Source organism: Myotis brandtii, unplaced genomic scaffold (assembly GCF_000412655.1).
Source record: "Myotis brandtii unplaced genomic scaffold, ASM41265v1 scaffold153, whole genome shotgun sequence".
In the NCBI taxonomy this organism is placed as follows: Eukaryota; Metazoa; Chordata; class Mammalia; order Chiroptera; family Vespertilionidae; genus Myotis; species Myotis brandtii.
Window position 1 is genome coordinate 466,736 of NW_005355543.1, and position 24,987 is coordinate 491,722.

Consider the following 24,987-nt stretch of genomic DNA (forward strand, 5'->3'; position numbering starts at 1 on the left):
AGAGGGAAGGAAAGGCAAGGGCATGTTTCCTGGAGGGCTACTTTGCCTTCTTGTTAGTTGATTCTGGGTTTATTTAATATTAGGTCTAAATATTGATTGATCTTTTACTGGAAAATATGCTTTGATTGTGATGGCAAAGATGTCTGTAGGAGTATGGAAGAAGTGAAATCTTTAACAGAGTACAAACTAAGTACTTGCTTTTTTGTCATCTGGAAAGTATTCCAAGTATTCCAAGCTAGGCTAACAGGTTTAGCATGAAAGACTTGTAACTTTATGATTATTAAGTTTTGTCCAGGGCTTCTTTTTAAAAAAATGTTTTTATTGATTTTCAGAGAGAGGAAGGGAGAGGGAGAGAGAGAAGCATCAGTGATGACAGAGAATCGTTGATTGGCTGCCTTCTGCTTGCCCCCTACTGGGAATGGAGCCTGAAACCTGAGCATGTGCCCTGACCAGGAATTCAACTGTGATCTCCTGGTTCATGGGTCCATGCTCAATCACTGAGCCACTCTGGCTGGGCTGTCCAGGGATTCTTTTACTTATATCCTTTGGGAGTCAGGTCATTTTTGGTCTTCAAGGTAGGACAACCACATAGGAACAAGTTGAACTAGATTTCTGAGGTGTCTACTTAAACATAGTGTTCTATGTTAAGTCCTAGGATACTATCTGATTTGTATACCATATAATCTGTACCCTGTATCTTTGTTTGTATTATGCAAAGAAAGAAGGAACTAATGTTATCTCTGAGTGGTTGGGTTTATGACTGAAATTGATTTTGCATACACTTTTTGGTATTTTCCATTTGTTGTCGTTGTAATCAGCAAAAGTGATTTTAAACATTAGTCTTGACTAAAAGAATGATTAGGTATCCTTTTTCCAGGAAAAAAGCTTTTGGAAGGTGCAGGAAGTGCATATAGTATACTTTTCAGTGTATTATTATTTTTTAAAATATATTTTTATTGATTTCATAGAGGAAGGGAGAAGGAGAGAGAGAAACAACAATGATGAGAGAGAATCATTGATTGGCCGCCTCCTGCACGCCCCCTACTGGAGATCGAGCCTGCAACCTGGGCATGTGCCCTGACCGGGAATCGAACCATGACCTCCTCGATGCTCAACCACTGAGTCATGCCGGCTGGGCCTTTTCAGTTTATTGTTTGCTTTTCTTTAAAAATATGTGTGTATTCACATGTACATACAAACATGTATGCTTAGACCATTTTTTAAAGATTGTTATACAAGAAAATATGGCCTCTTCTGAGAATGGAAAATTGCTAGGCAAATCTACTCGGAAAAAAGAAAAATATAAAACATTTGGGCATAACAATGGAAATAGAAGAAATAGGAAGATATGCTCAATACATACTTTCAATAAATGATTTTTTAAAAATTGAAAGTCCCGAAATGTTCATTGAAAGGAGGACTGGCTTACCCTCCTCATCCTTAAGCCATGCACCAAAAGAGGCACATTCATTTTGAGACAACATGTAGGCAAAAGATCACAAATGTCTAATAATACATATGACAAATATAGCACTTAGGCACACAGTCCTTTTTGTAGATAACCTATATTGTTAATCCTTCCATTTCAATTGTTTCATCTTCAATAAGTGATTTCTACACATGCATTTCACCAGTTTTTAGAAATAACTTTAAAAGACATTTTTAGCTTTAAAACTCCACTGCTTATGAAGATTTGAAGCTTTCCCTCTATATGGTTAAACTTAGAGTAAATACCCTTTTTTGAAAAAATTTTTCTCAATAGTTTTGAAACTTTAACTCCTAAAGATCTTTCAAGGTGTTATTTAGCACATAAACTTTTCTTTCAATATGAATCAAGATTATGAATCTTATCTGTGGAAAGATAAATGGGTATAACCTTTGGACCATTATAGTGATTTGTTGGAAGAGTGGAGTAACATACTTTATATGTTTCAAATTATTTATGATCTCACCTTTATAGTATTGTTAGGACAAGTTAGGAACATAGTTACAATTAAATAGATTTATTTATTTGTCAATCATAGTTTTGAGTATTTGAATGTTAGAATAAGGAATACTTTGTTAGCCTAATAGTAATATTAGCCAATAATTTGTGAGTGCTTTGTTTTGGTCCAGGTATTGTGTTGAGTTTTCATTTATTATTGAGGCAATTTATTGTTGTGTTTGAAAGTTTTGACTGTGAAGCTTGATTGTAAGAATTTGATTCTGACTCCTCTACTTACCAGTTACATGACTTTGGATAAGTAATCTAACTTTCCTCTGTCATAGTCTCCCTATCTGTAAAATGGGGATAATGCTAGTACCTACATTACATGGTTATTTTGATGATTAAGTAGGTTAATACATGGAAAGTGCTTAGAATGGTGCTCAATACATAGAACGTGCTCTTATTAAATGTTAGTAGTTATTTTTCTTTCATATATCCTTACAATACTGTAAGATTGGTACTATGATTAGCTTCAATTTTTTTTTGATATAACCTACAGAAAAGTGCATTTGTTCCAATCAGGATCTAAACTAGATTCACTCATTGTATGTGGTTGCTACATCTCTTAAACTTTTGTGAATCTCATAATCTAGAACAAGAGTTGGCAAACTTTTTATGTAGTGTCAGTAAACATTCTAGGCTTTGCGGCCTACATAAAGTCTCTGTTCCATATTCTTTTTTTTAAATATATTTTTATTGATTTCAGAGAGGAAGGGAGAGAGAGAGAGAGAAACATGAATGATGAGAGAGAATCACTGATTGGCTGCCTCCTGCACGCCCCCTTTTGAGGATCGAGCCTACAACACGGGCATGTGCGCTGGGATCCTTCAGTCCACAGGCCAACGCTCTATCCACTGAGCCACACCAGCTAGGGTCATATTCTTTTTTTAAAGAACCCTTAAAAAATGTAAAAACTTTCTTAGCTCAAGGGTTGTATCAAAGCAGGTGGCATTTGGCCCACAAGCCATAGTTTGTTAACCTGATCTAGAACATTCCTCCACATTCCTTCTCACCCGCTCTCTTTTCTCCCCATTGACATTGACTTGTTGAAGAAACTGGGTCATTTTGTTCACTCTCTGGATTTTGCTGATGGTTTTCTTATGGTGTCTTATTTTTTTTATTCTCACCTTCATATTTTTTGTAGACAGGGTTTTAGATCTATAGACTCAATTAGATGTAGATGTTTTTGGTGGGGCACAAGAATACTTCAGTGAGGCTGTGTACATTCTATTATATCACACTAGAGCAGCAGTTCTCAACCTGTGGGTCGCGGCCCCTTTGGGGGTCGAACGACCCTTTCACAGGGGTCACCTAAGACCATCGGAAAACACATATATAATTATATATTGTTTTTGTGATTAATCACTATGCTTTAATTATGTTCAATTTGTAACAATGAAATTGAGGGGTCACCACACATGAGGAACTGTATTAAGGGGTCGCGGCATTAGGAAGGTTGAGAACCACTGCTCTAGAGGATTACTCCACACAAGATGGAGTAGCCGCACTTTTTGTGGATTCAGGTAGTGGTAGCTGATACCTTTAAAGGTAAGGTATCAAACAAATGTTCTTTTTTTAGAAAATAATTTTTATTTTTATTGATTTTAAAGAGGGAGGAAGGGAGAGAAAAACATCAATGTGAGAGAGATACATTAATCGGTTGCCAGTGTATTCGCCATGACTGGGGACAGAACTGGTCAGGAATTGAACCATTGACCTTCCAGTGCATGGGATGATTGGGATGATGCTCCAACAAACTGAGCCACACCAGACAGGGCCAAACAAACTTTCAAAACCCAAAACAAACTTTCTATTTCGTTTTACCACTTATTTATCTCCTGAATCAATTACTTCATTATAGGTTGCAACATGATTTTCTCATTCTTTCATTCCTCCTATACTTTTAAATTTGAATTCTTTTTTAAAGTAGAATTGCTTTACTCCACGCAATAGGTCTGTTTAGTTACAAGGAAGTGCAGCTCAAATTGGAAAAGTAGGATAAATACTTACTGTTTTCTCTTAATTACCACTGGTTAGAATAATTGGTTATCTGGTAACTTCCAGTAGAATCTAGTTAGAGCAGGGGTGGGCAAACTTTTTGACTCGAGGGCCACAATGGGTTCTTAAACTGGACCGGAGGGCCGGAACAAAAGCATGGATGGAGTGTTTGTGTGAACTAATATAAATTCAAAGTAAACATCATTACATAAAAGGGTACGGTCTTTTTTTTTTAGTTTTATTCATTTCAAACAGGCCGGATCTGGCCCTCGGGCCGTAGTTTGCCCACGGCTGAGTTAGAGGCTTGCTTATTTTATTATTTTTTCTAAAGAACCAACTTACTTTTTATTATCTCTTGTCACTGTTGTCTACTTTATTGGTTTGTTCTTCTCTTTACTGTTTCTTTTCTTTTTTTTTTTAATATATTTTATTGATTTTTTACAGAGAGGAAGGGAGAGGGACAGAGAGTTAGAAACATCGATGAGAGAGAAACATCGATCAGCTGCCTCCTGCACGGGGGATGTGCCTGCAAGCAAGGTACATGCCCTTGACCGGAATCGAACCTGGGACCCTTGAGTCCGCAGGCTGACGCTCTATCTGCTGAGCTAAACCGGTTAGGGCTGTTTCTTTTCTTTTTATGAGTTTGAATTTGTTCTCCCTCCCAGACACACACACATATTCTGAATGCTTAGGTTGTTGGGTTTCAGTATTTTTTTGGTCTCTGATTAATGCAGGGTTTCTCAATCTTAACACTGTTGAATTTGGGTCAGATACTTCTTTGTTGTGGGGACTGTCCTGTTTGTTGTAGGATATTTAGCAGCAGCCTTGGCCTCTAGCTACTTGATGTCAGTAGTGCACCCCCACCCCAATTTCACTCCCCATAGTTGTGACAATAAAAAATGTCTCCACTTGTCCCCTGGAGGGGAAAAATCACCCTTGGTTGAGAACCACAGGGTTAATGCAGTTAAAGCTATAGGATTTCCTTTTTGAATAATGCCTTATTATTGCTTGTCTTACTTATAGCCCACACACATTGCATGCAATGTTTATTGTCCAATACAGGTCTACAATTCCTAATCTGTAATTCTGAAATCAAAAAAGCTCTGAAGATGTAACTTTTTCCCTAAGTTTGGTACCAATTAATTACATTTAATGACAAAACTTGACCTAAACAGACATGAGACTACTTAGAGTTTTTATTTCCAACTTTTTTCTTATTGCTAATGTTTTATGGCAAAATATTAATATCTGATTATGGAGTACTGAATCAGATCTCATAGGGGTATTATATGAAATATGAAGTATAGCACTGTTTAAGAATCCCAAAAAGTAAGAATTCTGAGTTGTATCTGTCTGGCTTAAAATGATCTTTGATAAGCAGCTGTGGATATGAATTTCATTATTTTCTCTGTGAATACCTCTATAACTTGAGTTAGTTTCCAGACATAAATTTATTGAGGTGACATGAGACAGACAGACAAAAACTCATAGATTCAGACAACAGTATGGTGGTTACCATAGTTTTTTGTTTTGTTTTGTTTTAAATAGCTTGATGTCAAGTATGCTATTTTGGTTAGAGTGAAGCTTTGTATAAAGGAATGGGAAAAAATAAGGTATAAAGGTGAGTTGTGACCAGATTGAAAGGGACCATTAAGGTCTAAGGGGTTTGTATTTCATTTAGTGGCAACATTAAGCCATGTCTATTTTTTGAGTGGGTGGTAACCCTGTTTATGTTTTAAATGCTGAGTGAGAGAGCACTTAGTAAAATGATGCAGTGGCTGTTTCTTCACCTCCCTTTTTCTTCTCTCTGTGGACTAGCTTCATTCTCTTCTCACTACATAGTGAGTTGTGGACTCAAGAGCTAGCACCAAACTTTGTACTTTATGCATTTTCTCACAGTTAAACATAATGTGGTAATTAGAATTTGAACTGTATTGTTAGGGGCTGGTGTTTCATAAAATCATGGTAACTGAAATTCGTGAATATCACAACTGTGCAGTGTGAGGGCTGCCTGTATTGAGACACCTTAACAAGACTTATTATATGACACTATATCATCTGGCTTCTGTTTTTTTTGGATTCATCTTAAATCAGTTTCTTCCTTATAACTGTGCTTAGCCTACTTACTTATCTCATTTGAATTCCCATACTTCCTGTCCAGACCCTCATTTCTCTAACCCTATGCCCTTCTGTTGTTTTTCTCCTACTCACTCTTAGTTTTTCCATAAACATTACTTTCTTTAGCTGAAAGAATTTTCTGTCCTTTCAGTTTTGGGCTGTGTCTTCTGCCTGAGGTGTTCCGATATCATGAGTACTTTCTCTGTCATAATATAGAACTCATGATCACACTGTATTGCACTCACTCACTTGTTACACATACCACACAGCATTTTCTTTTTAAAAAAAATATATTTTATTGATCTTTCACAGAGAGGAAGGGAGAAGGATAGAGAGTCAGAAACATCCATGAGAGAGAAACATCGATCAGCTGCCTCCTGCACACCCCCCACTGCGGATGTGCCCGCAACCAAGGTACATGCCCTTGACCGGAATCGAACCTGGGACTCTTCAGTCCACAGGCTGACGCTCTAGCCACTGAGCCAAACTGGTCAGGGCCCACACAGCATTTTCCATGCAAACAGATACCATGGCACTTCTATTTCCTATTATATCCCCAGGGCCTAGTACTGGGGGGAATAAAATAGGTACTCAGTAAAATTTTTTTTTTAATTTAATACAAAATCAGAATTTTGGTGGGGTATGAATAGTACAATATTATTAGAAGGTATTCTGGAAGAATGTAGTATATGCTAGTTAAATATGACAACTTAGGTACCAAATTAGGAAATAGTGAAAATTTATACATCCTTATACTTATCTATAGCTTTTTCTCCATTTTATTTATTTATTTTTAAAATTTTTATTTATTTATTTATTTTAAAAATATGTTTTATTGATTTCTAGAGAGAGAGGAAGGGAGAAGGAGAGAGAGATAGAAACATCAATGATGAGAATCATTGATCGGAATCGAACCCGGGACCCTTTAGTCTGCAGGCTGATGCTCTATCCACTGAGCCAAACCGGTTAGGGCTTAAAATTTATTTTTAATTACAGTTGACAATACAGTATATTAGTTTCAGTTGTATAACATAGTGATTAGATATTTATAAACCTTACAAAATATGCTTCTTTATACTTTAAGTGAAATGTTCTTTTGATAGCATACATTCTGTGATTCTTATAGCTGATTACATTATAGAAAATCATGATTGGAGAAATTGCTTCAGTCTAATATAATAGGTGCTTAATAAATACTTGTTAAATCAATAAAGGGACAACTTAGTGTTATATTTTTTTGGTTCTAATAATTATTTTTATTTATTTCTAAGGTATCTTCATATTTTAATGATCTTCTGGTCATTTGTTGCTGGAGTTGTCACATTCTACTGCTCATTAGGACCTGATTCTCTCTTACCAAATATGCTCTTCACAATAAAATACAAACCCAAGGTAAAATTTATGTGTTCTTATTTATAAAAGTCGTATGTCTGATCCTATGCTGTTTGATATTATTATTGAAAACATGTTAAAGAAGTAATTTTAAAAAATATATATATCTGCTACTTAATGGAAGACATCAGAACATTTTCAAAGTGAAATTTATGTATGTTTATATTTTTAAAGTCTACAGTTCTCTTAGGAGGAGCTATAAAAAGAAAATACAAAATTCTCAGAAAGTTGGGATTTAAAGTTGCAGTGTGTTCTCTAACTGCATATTATCTATGAGGACAATAAATAAAAACAGAGGTTCCCAACGTTGGTTGTACTGTAGAATCACCTGGGAAATCTTTAAGAATAAAGATTCCTGGGCCCTATAGATTTTAATTGAGTAGTTCTATAATAGCCTTGTAATCAGTACTTGTTTAAAAAGCTTTCCAGGTGATCCTGAGGCACAGGCACAATGAAATCAACCCCATTAATTTCCTAAATATCTATTTGTTTCATAGAAACAAACAGTGAAATAATTAGGCAGTTTGCTTAACCAAAATAATTTGTATTTCTGAAATTTGATAAAGATGGTAGTGTATTGAATCTATCTCTGGTAGGCAAAGTCCCTAGTATGTAGATCAGGATTTAGTGGGATATCTTGAAGTCTTACTTGATAATTCTTCAAGTTGGTGCAGTCCCTCATCTCAGGTTTCTTGGTATTAAATGCAGAGAAAACACAGCTGAAAGTGGTGCTCTGCAACCTTACTAGTTATCACATAGAAAATAGTTTTTTCTTATACTTTTGCTGTAGAGTATTATTTTCAAATATAGATTGATTTTTTTTATAAGCGACCATAAAAATTGACTTGAATTATAACCTTGGGAACTTGGCTTAAGTATTGTAAAGGTGTTTTTTCTCTGTTGTCTATTTAGTTTAGCATGTAGTATTTATTACAAAGAATGGTTTTAGTGTTAAAGCCGACAATAATTAAAAAAATGCTCTGAATTCATACATTGATTAACAAGCTTTGGAAAAATTGATTCTCTTTTGTTAAGATGATAAGTGAAGTAAAGACAAATTTCCATCTTCCCCTTCCCCAATTTTCCTTTTTTAGCAGTTAGGACTTCAAGAATTATTTCCTCAAGGTCGCAGCTGTGCTGTTTGTGGTAAAGTGAAATGTAAACGACATAGGTAAGTTAAATATTTTTATTTGTTGATCCTTCCAGTTACATTTTGGATTGCAAGCAATTTAATTGTATGATTTTCTTTAGGCCTTCCTTGCTACTTGAAAACTACCAGCCATGGCTAGACATGAAAATTTCTTCCAAGGTTGATGCATCTCTCTCAGAGGTAACTGATTTAATTAACATTGCCAAATATACTCAAGCAGAAAATATTAAATACCTATGGAAATTTAATTATGGAGCATCTCAGTATATATTCTACCTAATCAATCCCTGGCTAGGTAGTTGATTATTATGAAAGATGGGGCTTGAATGATAAACTAGAAATGTTTTTGGATCCCATGTCTAATTTAAATGGACATTTTAGCCAAATAAAGTACTGTTTAACCTAGTTATTGCTTTACTCTTATAAACAGTCATTTTTAGGATAGGGCAGTAGAAATAACCAATTGCAATTTCAAAGGAGGGACCTGAGCAACAGGGAGCAAATTGTGTATCTTACTGAATTATGACCTTACTTTTGACTAGCTGAAAGGTAGAGCAGAGAATGGGATACTTTTCACTGTTTCTGCATAATTTGGGAATAGAAAGCATGTTCTCTTATCTTTGTTCAAGCCAATATTTTATATGTACCTTTTTGGTACCATATTATATATTTTAGTTATTTCTTTTAAAGACATGTCTTCTCCATTGATCTGAGGAAGCAGTCAAGTTCTTGAAGGCAGGCAATGGAGTCTCATTTGTTACCAGCACCAAGTGCAGGGCCAGATACATTGTTGGTAGCTAAATTAAATTGAATGATAATTAGTCGAAGAATAGCTTTAGACATCTGTATCCTGCCTAATTATCTTTTTCCCCAGTTTTTTTATCCTGCTGTGGCTGAAAGTGTGCTGCATAAATGCCAAACTCCTGGCGTTTTTTGTTTTTTGTTTTTCATTTCTTCTGTAAGGTCTTTTTTTAAATTAAATGTATTGGGGTGACATTGGTGACTTTTTTCGCTGTAAGGATTTTTTCAGCACATTTAAGACTGTGCTATCCAATATGGTAACTACTAGCCACATGTGGCTACCAATAAACACTTGGAATGGTTGCAATGTACTGTATGTGTAAAATATATACTGGATTTTGAGGACTTAGTAAGGAAAAAGGAATGAAAAATATGCTATTAAAGATTTTATTGATTATAAGTTGAAATGATAAATTTTGGATATATTGGGTTAAATAAAATATATCATTAACTTAATTTCACCTGTTTTGTTTTTAAAATGTAGCTATTAGAATATTTAAAATTATATATGTGGCTGCCCTAGCCGGTTTGGATCAGTGGATAGCGCGTAGGCCTGTGGACCAAAGGGTCCTGGGTTTGACTCTGGTCAAGGGCAGATTCCTTGGTTGCAGGCTCCTCCCCGGACTGGGCCCTGCTCAGAGGTCGTGCGGGAGGCAACCAATTGATGAGTTTCTCTCACATCGATATTTCTCTCTGTCTTTCCCTCTCCCACTATCTCTAAAATCAATGGAAAAATATCCTCGGGTGAGGATTAAAAAATAAAATAATATATGTGGCTCACATTATATTTCTGTTGGAGATTGCTGATTTGAAGTCTGTTGAAGACAAGACTTCTAACAAGAGTATTTTTTATGTCTTTGACACTTCATTTATTTCTTTAAAAAAAAGGAAATGTAGCCAAGCTCTTTACCTAGTGTCTGGCACTTTTGGTGTTTGATAAATATTAGCTCGAAATTTAAAAACATATTTTGAGATGTTTTTATAGAGGCAGAAGCTGGACTAGGCCGTAGAAATGAAAAGAGAAGTAAGGTATGGTTCCTTTCTTCTAGGAACTTCAGTCTAGGAGGGAAGTTCCCCATATAAACAGGTAATTACAATATAATGTAATGCAGGGAATAATGGAACAAATGTATAAAGTGTATTATTAGTACAGAGGAAGAAGTGCATAAACTGTTGAGAAGGGCAGTCAGGAAGTATGACTAGAAGTTTGCCAGACTGATAGTGTAGGAAAGGTATTTAAGTTTTTGGGAAGAGCTTTTGAAAGGAAAGAGAGGCTTTGAAACAAGGTGTAATGTTCAGTAAACTGGAAGGTAAAATGTGAAGCAGGATGTGGACAATGAAGAGACAATATTCTTTTTTTTTTTTTAAATTTTCACCCGAGGATATTTTTCTATTGATTTTTAGAGAGAGCGGAAGAGAGAGGGAAAGACAAAGAGAAATATCGATGTGAGAGAAACACATCGATTGGTTGCCTCCTGCATACGCCCCGAGCAGGGCCTGGGCTGGGGAGGAGCCTGCAACCGAGGTATGTGCTCTTGACTGGAATGGAACCTGGGACCCTTTGGTCCACAGGCGGACACTCTATCCAATGAGCCAAACTGGCTAGGCAAGAGAGACAATATTCTAATAATTAATATTTATTGATAATTTACTATATAGACACTGTGCTAATCGCTGTACTTGCATTATTTCATGTAATCACACAACCTATGAAGTAGGTGCTGTTAATAGATTATTTAACCAAAACGGGTTTAGAGAGTTTAAGTAATTTTCTCAAGTTTCATAGCTGGTTGGTAGCAGAGCTCATTCTAAAACTCAGGTCTGGCTTAGTTTTTAACCAGTTTTTGTTTTCTGTTAATCCTTACCCGAGGGTATTTTTCCATTGATTTTTAGAGAGAGTAAACTGCAGGGGGAGAGACAGAGAGAGAAACATCGATGTGAGAGAGACATATTGATTGGTTGTCTCCCCCACCTGCCCCAACCAAGGCTGGGGATCAAAGCTGGCAACCGAGGCTGTTACCCTTGACCGAAATCAAACCCAGGACCCTTTAGTCCGCAGGCCGACACTCTATCCACTGACCCAAACTGGCAAGGGTCTTAACCAGTTTTTATATAACCATTTAGAAATAAGATAATCAGAAGACTTAAAGGGCCATGCTGAAGAAGTTTAATTGATCATGGAAGCCAGTGACTTTCAACTGTGTAACTAGAATTTTTAGTTGTGACTTACAGGATGCAGTGGGAGGTAAAAAGGGAATAAATGATAACTGCCTGGTATGCAGCTTTCTCCTGCCCCTTCAAAAGCCAGTGCAGCTTCACTTTTCTTACTTTGATATATTGTGGTTTGATATATTGAGGGTTTCATGCAAGGAAGCGATGTGGTCAAATATATGTTTTAGGTCACTTTGGCAGCTCTGTGGGGGTTGGGGATGGGAGCTAGCCTATAAGGAGGGAGACTAGTTTAGAGGCTATTGCTACAATATAGGGGTGAGATGATGAGGACCTGAAAAGAGCTACTTAGGATGTAAAATCTGTGGGATTTGGTGATTGGTCTTACTGGATATGGGGAATAAAGTAAAACTAAATGTTTAATGGTAAATTTTCTAATCTCCACTCTGTGTCCTATCCCTGTTTATATCCCAACTGATATCACTAATGTTCAGTTTTTGTAGTAAAAAATTTCAAATCTTGTTATCTTACTATTTAGAGAATCCACAACCTTCATTACTGCTGTCTAGATATACTAGAGGCCTGGTGCATGGATTTGTGCACCAGTGGGGTCTCTTGGCCTGGCCTGCGGACATCCGCCCAAGGGGTTCCAGATTGCGAGAAGGTGCAGGCTAGGCCAAGGGACCCCATCGGTGCACGATCGGGGCTAGGGAGGGACCGCAGGAGGCTATAGGGAGTATCCGGCCCATTTCACCCAGTCCTTGATCGGGCTGCTGACTGGGACCATCTTTGCCCAGTCCTGATCAGGGCTGATCGGGGCCAGCCTGCTGGGGAGGGACCACGGAGTGCTCCAGGGCATGTCTGGCCCGTCTTGCCTAGTCCCAATTGGCTGGACCCCAGCAGCAAGCTAAACCTACTGGTCGGAGCGCCTGCCCCCTGGTGATCAGTGCGCGTCATAGCTAACGGTCTAATGGTCACTTAGGCTTTTATAAATATACTAGAGGCCCGTTGCAGGAAGATTCCTGCAAGAATAGGGCTTCCTGTGGCTGGAGCAAAGCAGAGAAGGGAGTGAAACCTGCTGAGGCGGGCTTCGCTCCCGCTCCCAGCCGCTGCGGCTGGGTTTCCCCCCCTGCCTCCTGCCTCTGCATCCTTGGCTCTGTTCCTGTCTCCGCCGCCTCTACTTTGCTCCCTTCTGTAACGCTTCACTTCTAGCCGGTATATGCAAATTAACCACCATCTTGGTTGGGTTAATTTGCATATAGCCACTCTGATTGGCTGGTGGGCGTGGCTTAAAGCAAAGGTACAGTCAATTTGCGTGTTTGTCTTTTATTAGTGTAGATATAGATAGTCAGATTGAGTACATTGTTTCATTCCCTCCCTGCTGCTTTTTAAAGTTACTGCCCACTGCTGCAAGTCCTTTTAAAAATTAAAACGTACTGCTACACCAGACTAAAAAAAAATGGAAGGTTTAATATACAAGGTTGGTTTTGTTGCTTTTTCAATATAACTTGTGCAGCTAAAATTTTCACAAAGTGAACATATCTACATAACCAGCACTGGGCAACCTAGAAGTTTCTTCTTGCTCCCTTCTAGTCACTATCCTCCCTTCAAAGAAATCACTGACATCTAATTTTGACCCTTTTAAAAAGGGGTCAAATATGTGTAGTTATCTACATGTTTCTTCATTTTATTCTGGGGATACTGATTTACAGAGAGAGTTCAGAATACAAAAAAAGGCCCTAGCAGTTTGGCTCAGGGGCTAGAGTGTCGGCCTGCGGACTGAAGTGTCACGGGTTCGATTCTGGTCAAGGGCACAAACCTGGGTTGCAGCTCGATCCCCAGTAGGGGATGTGCAGGAGGCAGCCCATCAATGATTCTCTCTCATCATGATGTTTCTATCTCTCTCTCCCTCTCTTTCCTCTCTGAGATCAATTAAAATATATATTAAAAAAAATACAAAAAAGTAGCTTATTTTCCTTCTTTCCAAAGAACTTTCTTGGTTCAGTGAAGCTTCAGATTCAGGAACAATTTAAAGTTTTTTAAAATAAATTTTTCATTATGGGAATATTTAGAAATGTGTATGTTATTCTAATAATAACTTTCTTTTTTATGGAGTTTTATGGTTTTCAAAGTGTTTTCTCATGTTCTCTTTGATCATCACAACCACCATGTAAGGTTGACATAGGCATTTTGTCATGTATATGATGTTAGTAATTGGGCTAACAAAATTGGTATATATATATATATATATATATTCAATAATATATATTAGTAGTTTATTTTCCCAGAATTTACTTAATTAATTTTTCTTTAAAACATAATTTTTATTTTTATGCAGGTTCTTGAATTAGTGTTGGAAAACTTTGTTTATCCGTGGTACAGGTATGTTCTTTCTATAACACCTTTTTCCTTCAGTATAATAAATACCATTAAGTGAAACGTGCTAATGATGTATTTTAGCGTGGGCCAGGATTTCTCAATTTTGGCACTATTGACATTTTAGGCAAAGAAATTCTTTGTTGTGAGGTGCTGTACTGTGTGTGCATTAAAGGATATTTAGTAGGACCCCTGGCCTTTTCCACTAGATACTAGTAGCACTCCCTCCTCCTTCTAGTTGTGACCACCAAAAATATCTTTAGAGATTGCTAAATGTTACCTGGGAGGTATAATTGGCCCTAGTTAATAACCACTGATGTAGGAAGTCAATTACTAGTTTAGTGATAACAAAGAAGAAAAAATCTTAGGCCACTTTTTGAAAGAAAAGTAACTTGTAGAATTTTTTATTACTCCTAAATATAATTAATGATTTAATACTTTTTATATTTGAAATAATTATACATTTAGAAGAAAAATTTATATTCATATGTTTTATTAAATTGAAAGATAATTTTCCTATAATATTAAGATTTTTTCAAAGTAACTTCATTTTTCACACGTGCTATAGATGTACAAGTGTCCTATACCTTGCAGAATATAGAAAATAGTTTAGATCTAAAAAATGAATTCATGTTTTCTTACAGAAGCATCAGATATTTAGTTATATATTGAACAGTTATACCTATATGACTTATAGATGTAATATTTAATGACACCTACCCTAATTTTATATTGATTTAGTGTATTTTGAATTTTCTAATTAAAAATGCTAATGGTTGAATTGATCTATAGTGTATTAAAACAAATTTAATACCCAGTTTATGTGTCATATTTTCCTGAAAAGCTCTGTAAATTAATTTTTTTTAAAAATATATTTTATTGATTTTTCACAGAGAGGAAGGGAGAGAGATAGAGAGTTAGAAACATCGATGAGAGAGAAACATCGATCAGCTGCCTCCTGCACATCTCCTACTGGGGATGTGCCCACAACCCAGGTACATGCCCTTGACCGGAATCGAACCTGGGACCTTTCAGTCCGCAGGCTGACGCTCTATCCACTGAGCCAAACCGGTTTCGGCTGTAAATTAATTTTTTATGTTGGATTCTGTCTTAAGTATGGGGAATTTGCCATTTAAGTAAAGTTAATGGTGAGAGTCCTTTTATAAAATAAATCCTGTTATAAAAACTTTCTCTCCCTTCCCAACCTACCATGTTATGGCTCTTTAGACATAAAATATATCTATGTTTCTAAATGTTAAAGTATGTATTTTTCCTTAGTATAGCTATTGATGCTGTAATATTCCTTTCCCTGGCATATTTTTAAAAAATTCTTTATTGTTGAAAGTATTACATATGTCTTCTTTTCCCCCCATTGACCTCTCCCCGCCCACTCCCACCCCCCAGCACATGCCCTCACCCCACTACTGTCTGTGTCCATTGGTTATGTTTATATGCATGTATACAAGTCCTTTGGTTGATCTCTTACCCACCCCTCCGCCTTCCCTCTGAGGTTTGTCGGTCTGTTAGATGCTTCTGTGTCTCTGGATCTATTTTTGTTCATCAGTTTATGTTGTTCATTATATTCCACAAATCGTGAGATCATGTGATACTTTCTCAGATTGGCTTATTTCACTTAGCATAATGCTCTCCAGTTCCATCCATGGTGTTGCAATGGTAAAAGTTTTTCTTTTTTACAGCAACATAGTATTCCATTGTGTAGATGTACCACAATTTTTTAATCCACTCATCTGCTGATGGGCACTTAGGCTGTTTCCAAATCTTAGCTATGAATGTGAATTAGAGATACTGATTAACTAGGTACAGAGTCAGATTGCTAGCCCCCTCCCAAAAATGTATTTTTATGTTCCCCATCATTCCCCCCACTTGATCCTCAAGCTGATTTTCAGCCTTGGGGATTCAATAGAAGACTCAAAGCTAGAGAGTAGGGTGTTCAGCAGCTCAAGTCTTTTTCATCTTCATCACTCAAAGTATTGTAATGGCAGTCCAGAGATCAGGTCTGGAGTAACATCTGGGGCTTCAGGGCTTACTGATTCTATCTCTATTAGCTGTTCTAAAACCCCTTGGCTTTCTTAGAGGAAGGGAGAGGGAATCTACACAGGTTTCTTCATTTCCGGCTTCAAAGCAGTTGGAGTGGTGAGAAGCATGTCTCAGGGTCCCACCTATTTCTTCTCCAGTTGGCCCATCATCCTTGGTCTGCTCATGTCTGTGTAACTGCCTAACACTTCCCCTCAAGGATCCTGCCTATGAATTCTTTCAGGGAAAGTGGACATCAGTGGGCTCCTCTGACTACTTCCATGCTAAGGGGGGACGAAATTTTCTTTCAGAGCCAAGAGATCCTTGATCTCTGTCAGAGGGACGATGAGGCCTGGGCATGGAAGGAGGTGGGCTTGTGACCTGGCGGAGACAAACTGAATTATAAAATTTAGTATTATTGAGCAGTTAGAACAGCAAGAATTACAATAAATGGTCTGATGGAAGGGAAAGAAAACATTTCAGTTCTAACAATTTCCTATTGAAATAGATTTTTTCTCCTTAAAATCACCCTTATGTTTATTAAAGAGCCAACTTAAGACCTATTTATCTATTGCATTCAATTTGGTCTGATTGTTTGCATAAACATAAGAATGGTGACTGACCGCCTTTGCCAGAATTTTATGATTGAGTCTCAATGTGCCCCTTAGGGCAGGGAAGCCAAGCCATCCAGCTACCATCAGGCCTGCCTGCAATATCTGTTGGGTTAGGTGAATTCTTACCTGCAGCGGCTCCACCTGGGCTGCACCCTAGGCTTCAAGGCCCATCTCAGCAGCCCTCCTACTCATCATGGCCTAGAGCAGTGATGGCGAACCTATGACACGCTTGTCAGAGGTGACACGCGAACTCATTTTTTTTGGTTGATTTTTCTTTGTTAAATGGCATTTAAATATATAAAATAAATATCAAAAATATAAGTCTTTGTTTTACTATGGTTGCAAATATCAAAAAATTTCTATATGTGACACGGCACCAGAGTTAAGTTAGGGTTTTTCAAAATGCTGACACGCCGAGCTCAAAAGGTCGCCTTCACTGTCCTAGGAGATGTGTTGGTAAAGATATTGCTACAACATATGTCTGATATTTTGCGGCCTATGGATTCTTGTAAGATTTGTATGGTTTTCTGTTTTACATTTAAGTCTTTTGTCCATTTTATTTTTGTGTATGGTGTAAGTTTCCCTGGGATATTATAATAATGGGAAGCATGGTTGGTAAATTATCTTCCTTATTCTACCTAGGGACTTAACAGTTAGCACCATCTTCAAGTGCAGGATGTCACCATTACACATCTTGATTAGGGAAGTGTTCTAGCTCTCCTAGGGACCTCAAGATCTCAGGAAAATAAAAAGTAGCTCCTGCCCTGACCAGTTTGGTTCAGTGGCTAGAGTGTCGGCCTATGGACTGAAGAGTCCCAGGTTCGATTCCGGTCAAAGGCATGTACCTTGGTTGCGGGCATATCCCCAGTAGGGGGTGTGCAGGAGGCAGCTGATCGATGTTTCTCTCTCATGAATGTTTCTAACTCTCTATCCCTCTCCCTTCCTTTCTGTAAAAAATCAATAAAATATATTAAAAAAAAATAAAATAAAAGTAGCTCCTTAGAAGAAGGTTGTCAAAATTTCTGTTTAAAAGCATTTGAATTTTAGTTTCTTCTTTTTCAAATAATACATGCTTTTTTCTTTACACTTGGAATTAGTTTCTATTATTAATCTATAAATATTTTAAATAAATTTAAAATGTATTGTATATTAATTGTATATTAATTTAATTTAATTTCTTCTTCAAAATTCCTTGTTTTGCTTCTTAGAAAATTTTTTGATGCTGCTTAGAAAATGATCTTGGTACTGTAAAAATATGACTATGTACATTATGGATGTCTACAGGGAAATATATACTTCAATTTAGTTAATAGTGATTGTTTTGGTACTAGAATTATGGGAGATGTTTCTTTTCTTTTATATATATTTGTCTTTTATTCGGTAATGTAATGTATTATTTGTTAAGAAACAAAAGAAAAATAGCATAAGTAAATGGAAAAAAACCAGGAAGCTCTAAACTTCCCTTGCTTTCTAGAAAGTGAAGCTGTATATTTCTCTGGACTTCTAAATTCTTGTTTTTCTCCTTAATTGAAGGGATGTAACAGATGATGAGTCCTTTGTTGATGAACTGAGGATTACTCTACGGTTTTTTGCATCTGTCTTAATTCGAAGGATTCACAAGGTACAAGTTTATAATGAGAAATTTGGGAATTTGAGGCCTTATGATTACTAAAGAGAGTTTTAAAAATCTTATATTTACTTTATCCTATACTGTATATATTTGTGTTTTCTTTTTTCACTTTTCATTTTTTTTAGATTAAAAAATGAATGGATCACTTATGAGTCATTGATCAGTTTTACTTTAATGCTTAGATATCTTGGTTTGTGGCAGTTAGAAATGAAAAGACAACTATAGGAAAAACAGTCATGTTCCAGTTTGATGAATTTACTGTGTAAATGGTAATTATTATGACCTACTTTTTAAAAAGATGTTTGAGCCATATTTTGTGTATGTTTGGGTCTTTTCCTACAGATATATTTTTATAATGTGTTAGTGATAGACACACATACTTGTCTACTGTAGAATTTAATATATTTATAATAAATTAGTATATAATATCTCTGCCATTAGTATATAAAATAAAGATTAATCTTGTTGAACATTCCTATACATTCAAGAAATGAACAATACAGTCAAACACTATAGAAAAGATATGAATAAGCAGTTCACAAAAGAAAAATATAAAATGGCCAATGAATACTTAAACTATGTTGTTTCATCAAATATAACTTTTTGATAAGATACTTTAATATACCTTAATATACATATATATTTAAAATAATAGACTTTTAAAAAATATTTTTATTGATTTTAGAGAGAGAAAGGGAGAGGGAGAGAGAGATAGAAACATCAATTGACTACCCCTGAAAGATAAAAAAGAGTGATAGTATTTACTAATGATGATTGTGGGGAAACAGGCAAAGCAAGTATGACTCCAAATAGTTATAACTCTTATGCTGGAAGGCAGTTTGGGAATCTTTATTAAAATATTTAAAAATGTTTATACTCCCAAATTTAATTCCATTTTTGAACAATATATTTTAAAGAAATAATCAGAGTTTATGTAAAAATGTATGTCAAGAATTCATTTCTATAATGAAAACCTGTTTTTTTTAATGATAAGATTGTTGGTTAATTAGTATACATGCTATCTATAGAATCCTACTCAGCCATGAAAAGTGATTTTGTAGAATAGTAGTTATTTCCATGGGGATTTATCTCATGTAGTCAAGTGGAAGGGGCTAGAAAATAATACATGTGGCATTTTTCCATTTTGAAAACAAAGCCTGTCAAATGCCAAAGTCCAATAAATTTTCTTTTTGGTGATTTATTTTATTTGCAATTTATTTTTAATTATTTTATTTTATGGGTGTTCATATAAGCCCTCAATACTCTCTCACTAACCTACCATAGTCACTAGTTTCCAGAATGAAAAAAGTTTATTTGCAGGTAGTCTTAGTAAACACAAGTTTATAGCCTCAAAGATTTTTCCTTGAAAGCATTTAAAACACATCAAAGAAATAAACCATGAATAAAAACATTGTGAGAAAAATTTATTATATATAGGGCATGCATATTAAGATATTTTCATAACTGTGGTAGAAAAATTTTCTAAAGCTACAGTTACTATGATCTAAGAATATAAAGTGCTCTTAAAATTAAGTTTTTATTCCCCGCTCTGATCCCCAGGTTCCACAAAAAAACTTTTCCCCTGCAGTTTCTTAGGGTGCCCCTAATTGGGTGATCCTATGTATTGGGCTTAGTAATCAAAAGCAAGATTTTAAAGAGGAAAAAAAAAGAGAGAGAGAAAAAAGAGCCAGAGTAAGTGCGCAAACTCCGGCGCTGTGGCGCAAATCTGTGCAGTCTTTTTCCCCCTTGGTCTGAGCAGCCGGCACACTGTTAAAATGTTTAGGCAGCCCTTTTGCGCCCAGCTCAGCTATGAGTTGCTTTTTAGAGTTCCCTTCTGTTAGCAGCCCTGCAGATCCCCTTCCACATTCGCATATCACGCCAGCCCCAGCGTCCCTGGACTTTTCTGGGCGCAGACTTCCCTGGATCCTCCAGCTCCCACGTGCGCGTTTTTCTCTCCTGCCCAGGCCACAGACCTCACCTTATCCTAGGCGAAATCTGACCTTTCCGTGAGGGGGTGCAGAGCTCCTCCGAATCTGCCTACGTGCTCATGCCGCTTGGGGACCGGTGTTCCCGGGTTCGCAGCTGTTCGCCGGGTGCCGTTGTTGTAGATTCCCCTTAAAATTAAGTTTTTGAAAGATTCCAAATAACAACATCTCATTTTTAAGACCATGTGTTCCTATCTTAAATATATATCGTGTTCTTGTCATTGTAACTTAGTGATAATTATTTTAAAAGTTTTATTTTAATGTTGAATTTTCCTAGGTGGATATACCATCTATTATAACCAAGAAACTATTAAAAGCAGCAATGAAGCATATAGAAGTGATAGTTAAAGCCAGTCAGAAAGGTAATACAATTTTTTACTATAAAGTTTGAGTGATTTTATTTTTATATATCAACTTTCATCTTAAATATCTAAGTATGGGTACTTAAACATTAACAGGTATATTCAAAATGCTATGAGAGTACTCTTTTAAACTGAAATAATTTTTAATAGTTTGTTAATCATATAAGTGATTGTGAAAACTCAACAATCTATGAAAATTAAAATACAGTTAACTTTTAGATATAGGGTTGATTACTCTCGAGTTATATTGGATGATTTTTTGTTGCCTTCATTGCTTCCTCTAAGGTATATCTCACTATCTCTTCTCCCTTTCTCCTCATTGATTTCACAATTTTGACTTAGCCTATATACTATCCATCCTATATACTGCCTATCCTATAGGGCGTCCCAAAATTCACGCAAGATTTGAATTTTGCATGAGCATTAACAACAACAACAACAAAAAATAAAAGCCTAATTTACTTGGTTTATTGAATCAGATTCTAATATCTGTTGCCCTTTGATTTCAATCCCTTCAATTTGATAAGCATTACCAAGTACCAATTATGGCCCAAGAGCAGGGACAGTGAAGACCAATGAAGACCACGGCTTTGCATATGTGCCAGCAAAGCCGCGGAGGCCATTTACCCGATGTGCTATTCCATACATAACCCTATACTGTATACTTTATGAATCAATAAAAAACTTATAATTTTTAATTATAAACCTGTGTTTTCTATCAAAATTACTACTTGTGTGAATTTTGGGGCACCCTATATATACTGCTGCTGTATTAATTTTACTATTCTTATATGGTACCTCCCTACTAACCAAAAATTAATGACTGCTGTAGAGTCTAAACTGTATATTTAAATTATTTTCGGTCATTGAATATGTTGATCTGCTTTTGTCTTTTATTATGTGCTAGAGGCCTGGTGCACGAAATTCATGCACTCGGTGGGTTGGGGTCCCTCAGCCCAGCCTGCACCCTCTCGCAGTCTGGGAGCCCTTGGGGAATGTCCTAAGCCAGCAGTCGGACATCCTTAGCACTGCTGCGGAGGCGGGAGAGGCTCCCACCACCGCCGCTGCACTTGCCAGCCGTGAGCCTGGTTTCTGGCTGAGCGGCACTCCCCTGTGGGAGTGCACTGCAGCTCCTGTGAGCATCTGCCCTCTGGTGGTCAGTGCGCATCATAGCAACCAGTTGTTCTGCCATTTGGTCGATTTGCGTATTAGCCTTTTATAATATAGGAGGATTGTGCATTAGCCAGGATGACCTATTTGCAGTTTCTCATGTGTGTCCTGGCCTTTATACTGTCATGATTTGCACATAGCATATGTTCAGCAAATTTTTTTTTCTGGTTGAAAGGATGAAATCTTCATTTAGGACTTTTCTTGCTCTTAGGTCAAGCTGAAATGTTTCTTTTTATTTTTTATTTTATTTTATTATTATCAGCTGCCTCCTGCACGCCCCCCACTGGGGATGTGCCCGCAACCAAGGTACATGCCCTTGACTGGAATCAAACCTGGGACCCTTGAGTCTGCAGGCCCACACTCTATCCGCCGAGCCAAACCAGTTAGGGCGAAATGTTTCTTTTTAAATGAAATGGTTTCTTGCTATATTCTTGCATCTTTGCCAAACTGATTTTATTTTTGTTTGCATTTGGTATTCTTTGTCAGTGTTTTCTCAGTATCTTCTGCAGAATACTATTCTATGTAAGATGACCATGTAGAAGAGGTTTCATGGTCATGTTTTCTGTTAATTCCTACATATTGTATTCCTCTTCTGAAATACCCTATAAGTATTAGCATACCTAAATCTCTGAGTAGTCCTGCAACAAAGAAATAGCTTTAACTTTGTTTAACCCAGTGCATCCCAAACTCATTTGAGCATGAAGCCAATATTTCCTTCCTCAGAATATCAGTGAATATAATCAGAGTACATTTGGGGAAATTATATCCTAGGCAGAGTTGAAATTAAAGTAAATTATTAGTTTATTTGTTCTTTGGTGTGAATCATTCCTCAGGTATGAGAAACATTTCAAATTATATTTTAAAACATGTTTTCTGGGTTTATCTTATAATGTTATAACAAGTAAAAATAGTTTTACTTCAACATAGTTAAAAAGTAGAAGAGTTTGAATAGAGTTTGTAATTGTTAAATAAAAAAATTAACTTTTAAATCTTGTCCTGTTATAGGCAAAAACATACTAGAAGATAGTAACTTTGTTGTAGCCATTTTGTTGAGGTTACTTAACTATTAAAGAACATAAGAAAGAAACCTCTATAAAAATAGAACATAGAAAATATGACTTTTTATTAGTAAACTTAATTTTTTTAGAAAAGTTTTAAGGTTATAGAAAAATTGAGCAGTAAGTATAGAGAGTTCCCATATATCCCCTCTATTCCCCTATTATTGACATCTTGCATTATGTTGGTACTAGAGGCCCGGTGCATGGATTTATGCATCGGTGCGGTCCCTTGGCCTGGCCTTCACCCTTTCGCAATTCAGGACCCCTCGGGGAATGTCAGACTGCTGGTTTCGGCCCTGTCCCCATAGGCCAGGCCAAGAGACCCCGCCAGTGAACGAATCTGTGCACCGGGCCTCTAGTATGCAACATCTTTGTTTAATCTCTTCCCGCTCTCCCCTCTCCCCCCTTCCCTCTGAGATTTATCAGTCTGTTTCTTGTTTTCATGCCTGAGTGTTGAGAATTTGCCCCCTGGTGGTCAGTGTGCATTATAGCTACAGGTCGAGCGGTTGCTTAGGCTTTTATATAGATATATAGATATTTGTTACAATTGATATACTAATAATGATACATTATTATTAACTGAAGTCTATAGTTTTATTAGTGTTTGCTCTCTTTTAGATTGATTTTAGAGAGAGAGGAGAAGAAGGAGGGGGAGTGGGGAGAGAGAAAGAAATATCGATTTGTTGTTCCACTTATTTATGCATTCACTGATTGATTCTTGTATGTGTGCTGACTGGGGATCAAACCCCAGGGCTAGGGTTTGTTCTTTTTATTGCATATTCTATGGATTTTGACACAAAAGCATAATGCCATGTATCCACCATTACAATATCACACTAAATAGTTTCACTGTCCCAAAAAGTTCCCTGTTTCACCTATTCATCCCTCCCTCCTTTCTTCATGAAACCCTGGCAACTGCTGATCTTTTTTATTTTTTTAAAATATATTTTTATTGGTTTCAGGGAGGAAGGGGGAGAGAGAGAGAGAGAGAGAGAGAGAGGAAGAAAGAGAGAGAGAGAGAGAGGGAGAGAGAAAGAAACATCAGTGATGAGAGAGAATCATTGATCAGCTGCCTCCTGCACTCCCCCTACTGGGGATTGAGCCTGCAATGTGGGCATATGCCCCAACCAGGAATCAAACCCAGGACCCTTCAGTCCGAAGGCCAATGCTCTATCCACTGGGCAAAACTGGCTAAGGCTACTGATCTTTTTACTGTCGCTACAATTTTGCCTTTTACAGAACATTATATAGTTGGAGTTATGTAGGTAGACTTGCTGCTTTCATTTAGAAATATGCATTTAATGTCCCTTCATGTCTTTTCATGGCTTGATAGCTCATTTATTTTTATTTCTCATATTCCATTATATAGATATGCCACATTTTGTTTATCCATTCATCTATTGAAGGACATCTTGGTTGCTTCCAAATTTTGGCAATTATGAATAGAGCTATAAACATTTGTGTGTAGATTTTTGTATGGGAAAAGTTTTTTAACATAGTCTTTATTTTGTTCTAAAGATAAATACTTTTAACTCAGACTATGAGTAAATCTCATATTCCATTATATAGATATGCTACATTTTGTTTATCCATTCATCTATTGAAGGACATCTTGGTTGCTTCCAAATTTTGGCAATTATGAATAGAGCTATAAACATTTGTGTGTAGATTTTTGTATGGGAAAAGTTTTTTAACATAGTCTTTATTTTGTTCTAAAGATAAATACTTTTAACTCAGACTATGAGTAAATTGAATCATTTTTAGTCAAATTGATCAGTTTAATAAAATCCTCAAATTATTTTATCTCTATGAGAATGTTTTACATTTATAGACAGACCAGTTTGACTGAAATTCATTGTTGAGTCTTTGCATGATAGGGGTTGCTAATTTGCTGCTATTCACGTAAAAAAGGGTCCTCAATTTAAAAAATCACTATTAGCCCTGGCTGGTGTGATTCAGTTGGTTGAGCGTTGTACTGTGCACCAAAAAAGTTGCTGGTTCGATTCTCTGTCAGGGCATATGCCAGGGTTGCGGGTTGGTTCCCCTTGTCAGAGTGGGTGTGGTAGCCAACCCATCAATGTTTTTCTCTCCTCCCCCCCCCGCCTCAAAATCAATAAAAACATATTAAAAATCACTATTAAAT

At 36.6% G+C, this 24,987-nt stretch overlaps 1 protein-coding gene across 6 annotated transcripts in view; it reads left to right on the plus strand.

Moving 5' to 3' along the window:
• The window catches only part of SNX14 (sorting nexin 14), a 77,467-nt gene that overhangs the window by 14,846 nt on the left and 37,634 nt on the right, over positions 1-24,987 (plus strand). For 3 of the 6 annotated variants that reach the window (XM_014535864.1, XM_014535861.1, XM_014535862.1), the window contains 6 exons: positions 7,375-7,495; positions 8,590-8,666; positions 8,747-8,825; positions 13,954-13,997; positions 18,173-18,260; positions 20,532-20,616. In XM_014535864.1, coding sequence (XP_014391350.1) covers positions 7,391-7,495; positions 8,590-8,666; positions 8,747-8,825; positions 13,954-13,997; positions 18,173-18,260; positions 20,532-20,616 — 478 coding nt within the window. In that variant the 5' untranslated portion in view covers positions 7,375-7,390. Of the gene's footprint in view, positions 1-6,504; positions 6,518-7,374; positions 7,496-8,589; positions 8,667-8,746; positions 8,826-13,953; positions 13,998-18,172; positions 18,261-20,531; positions 20,617-24,987 lie in introns of those variants that run through there. The other 3 variants (XM_005861519.2, XM_005861520.2, XM_014535863.1) reach the window with 3 other exon arrangements.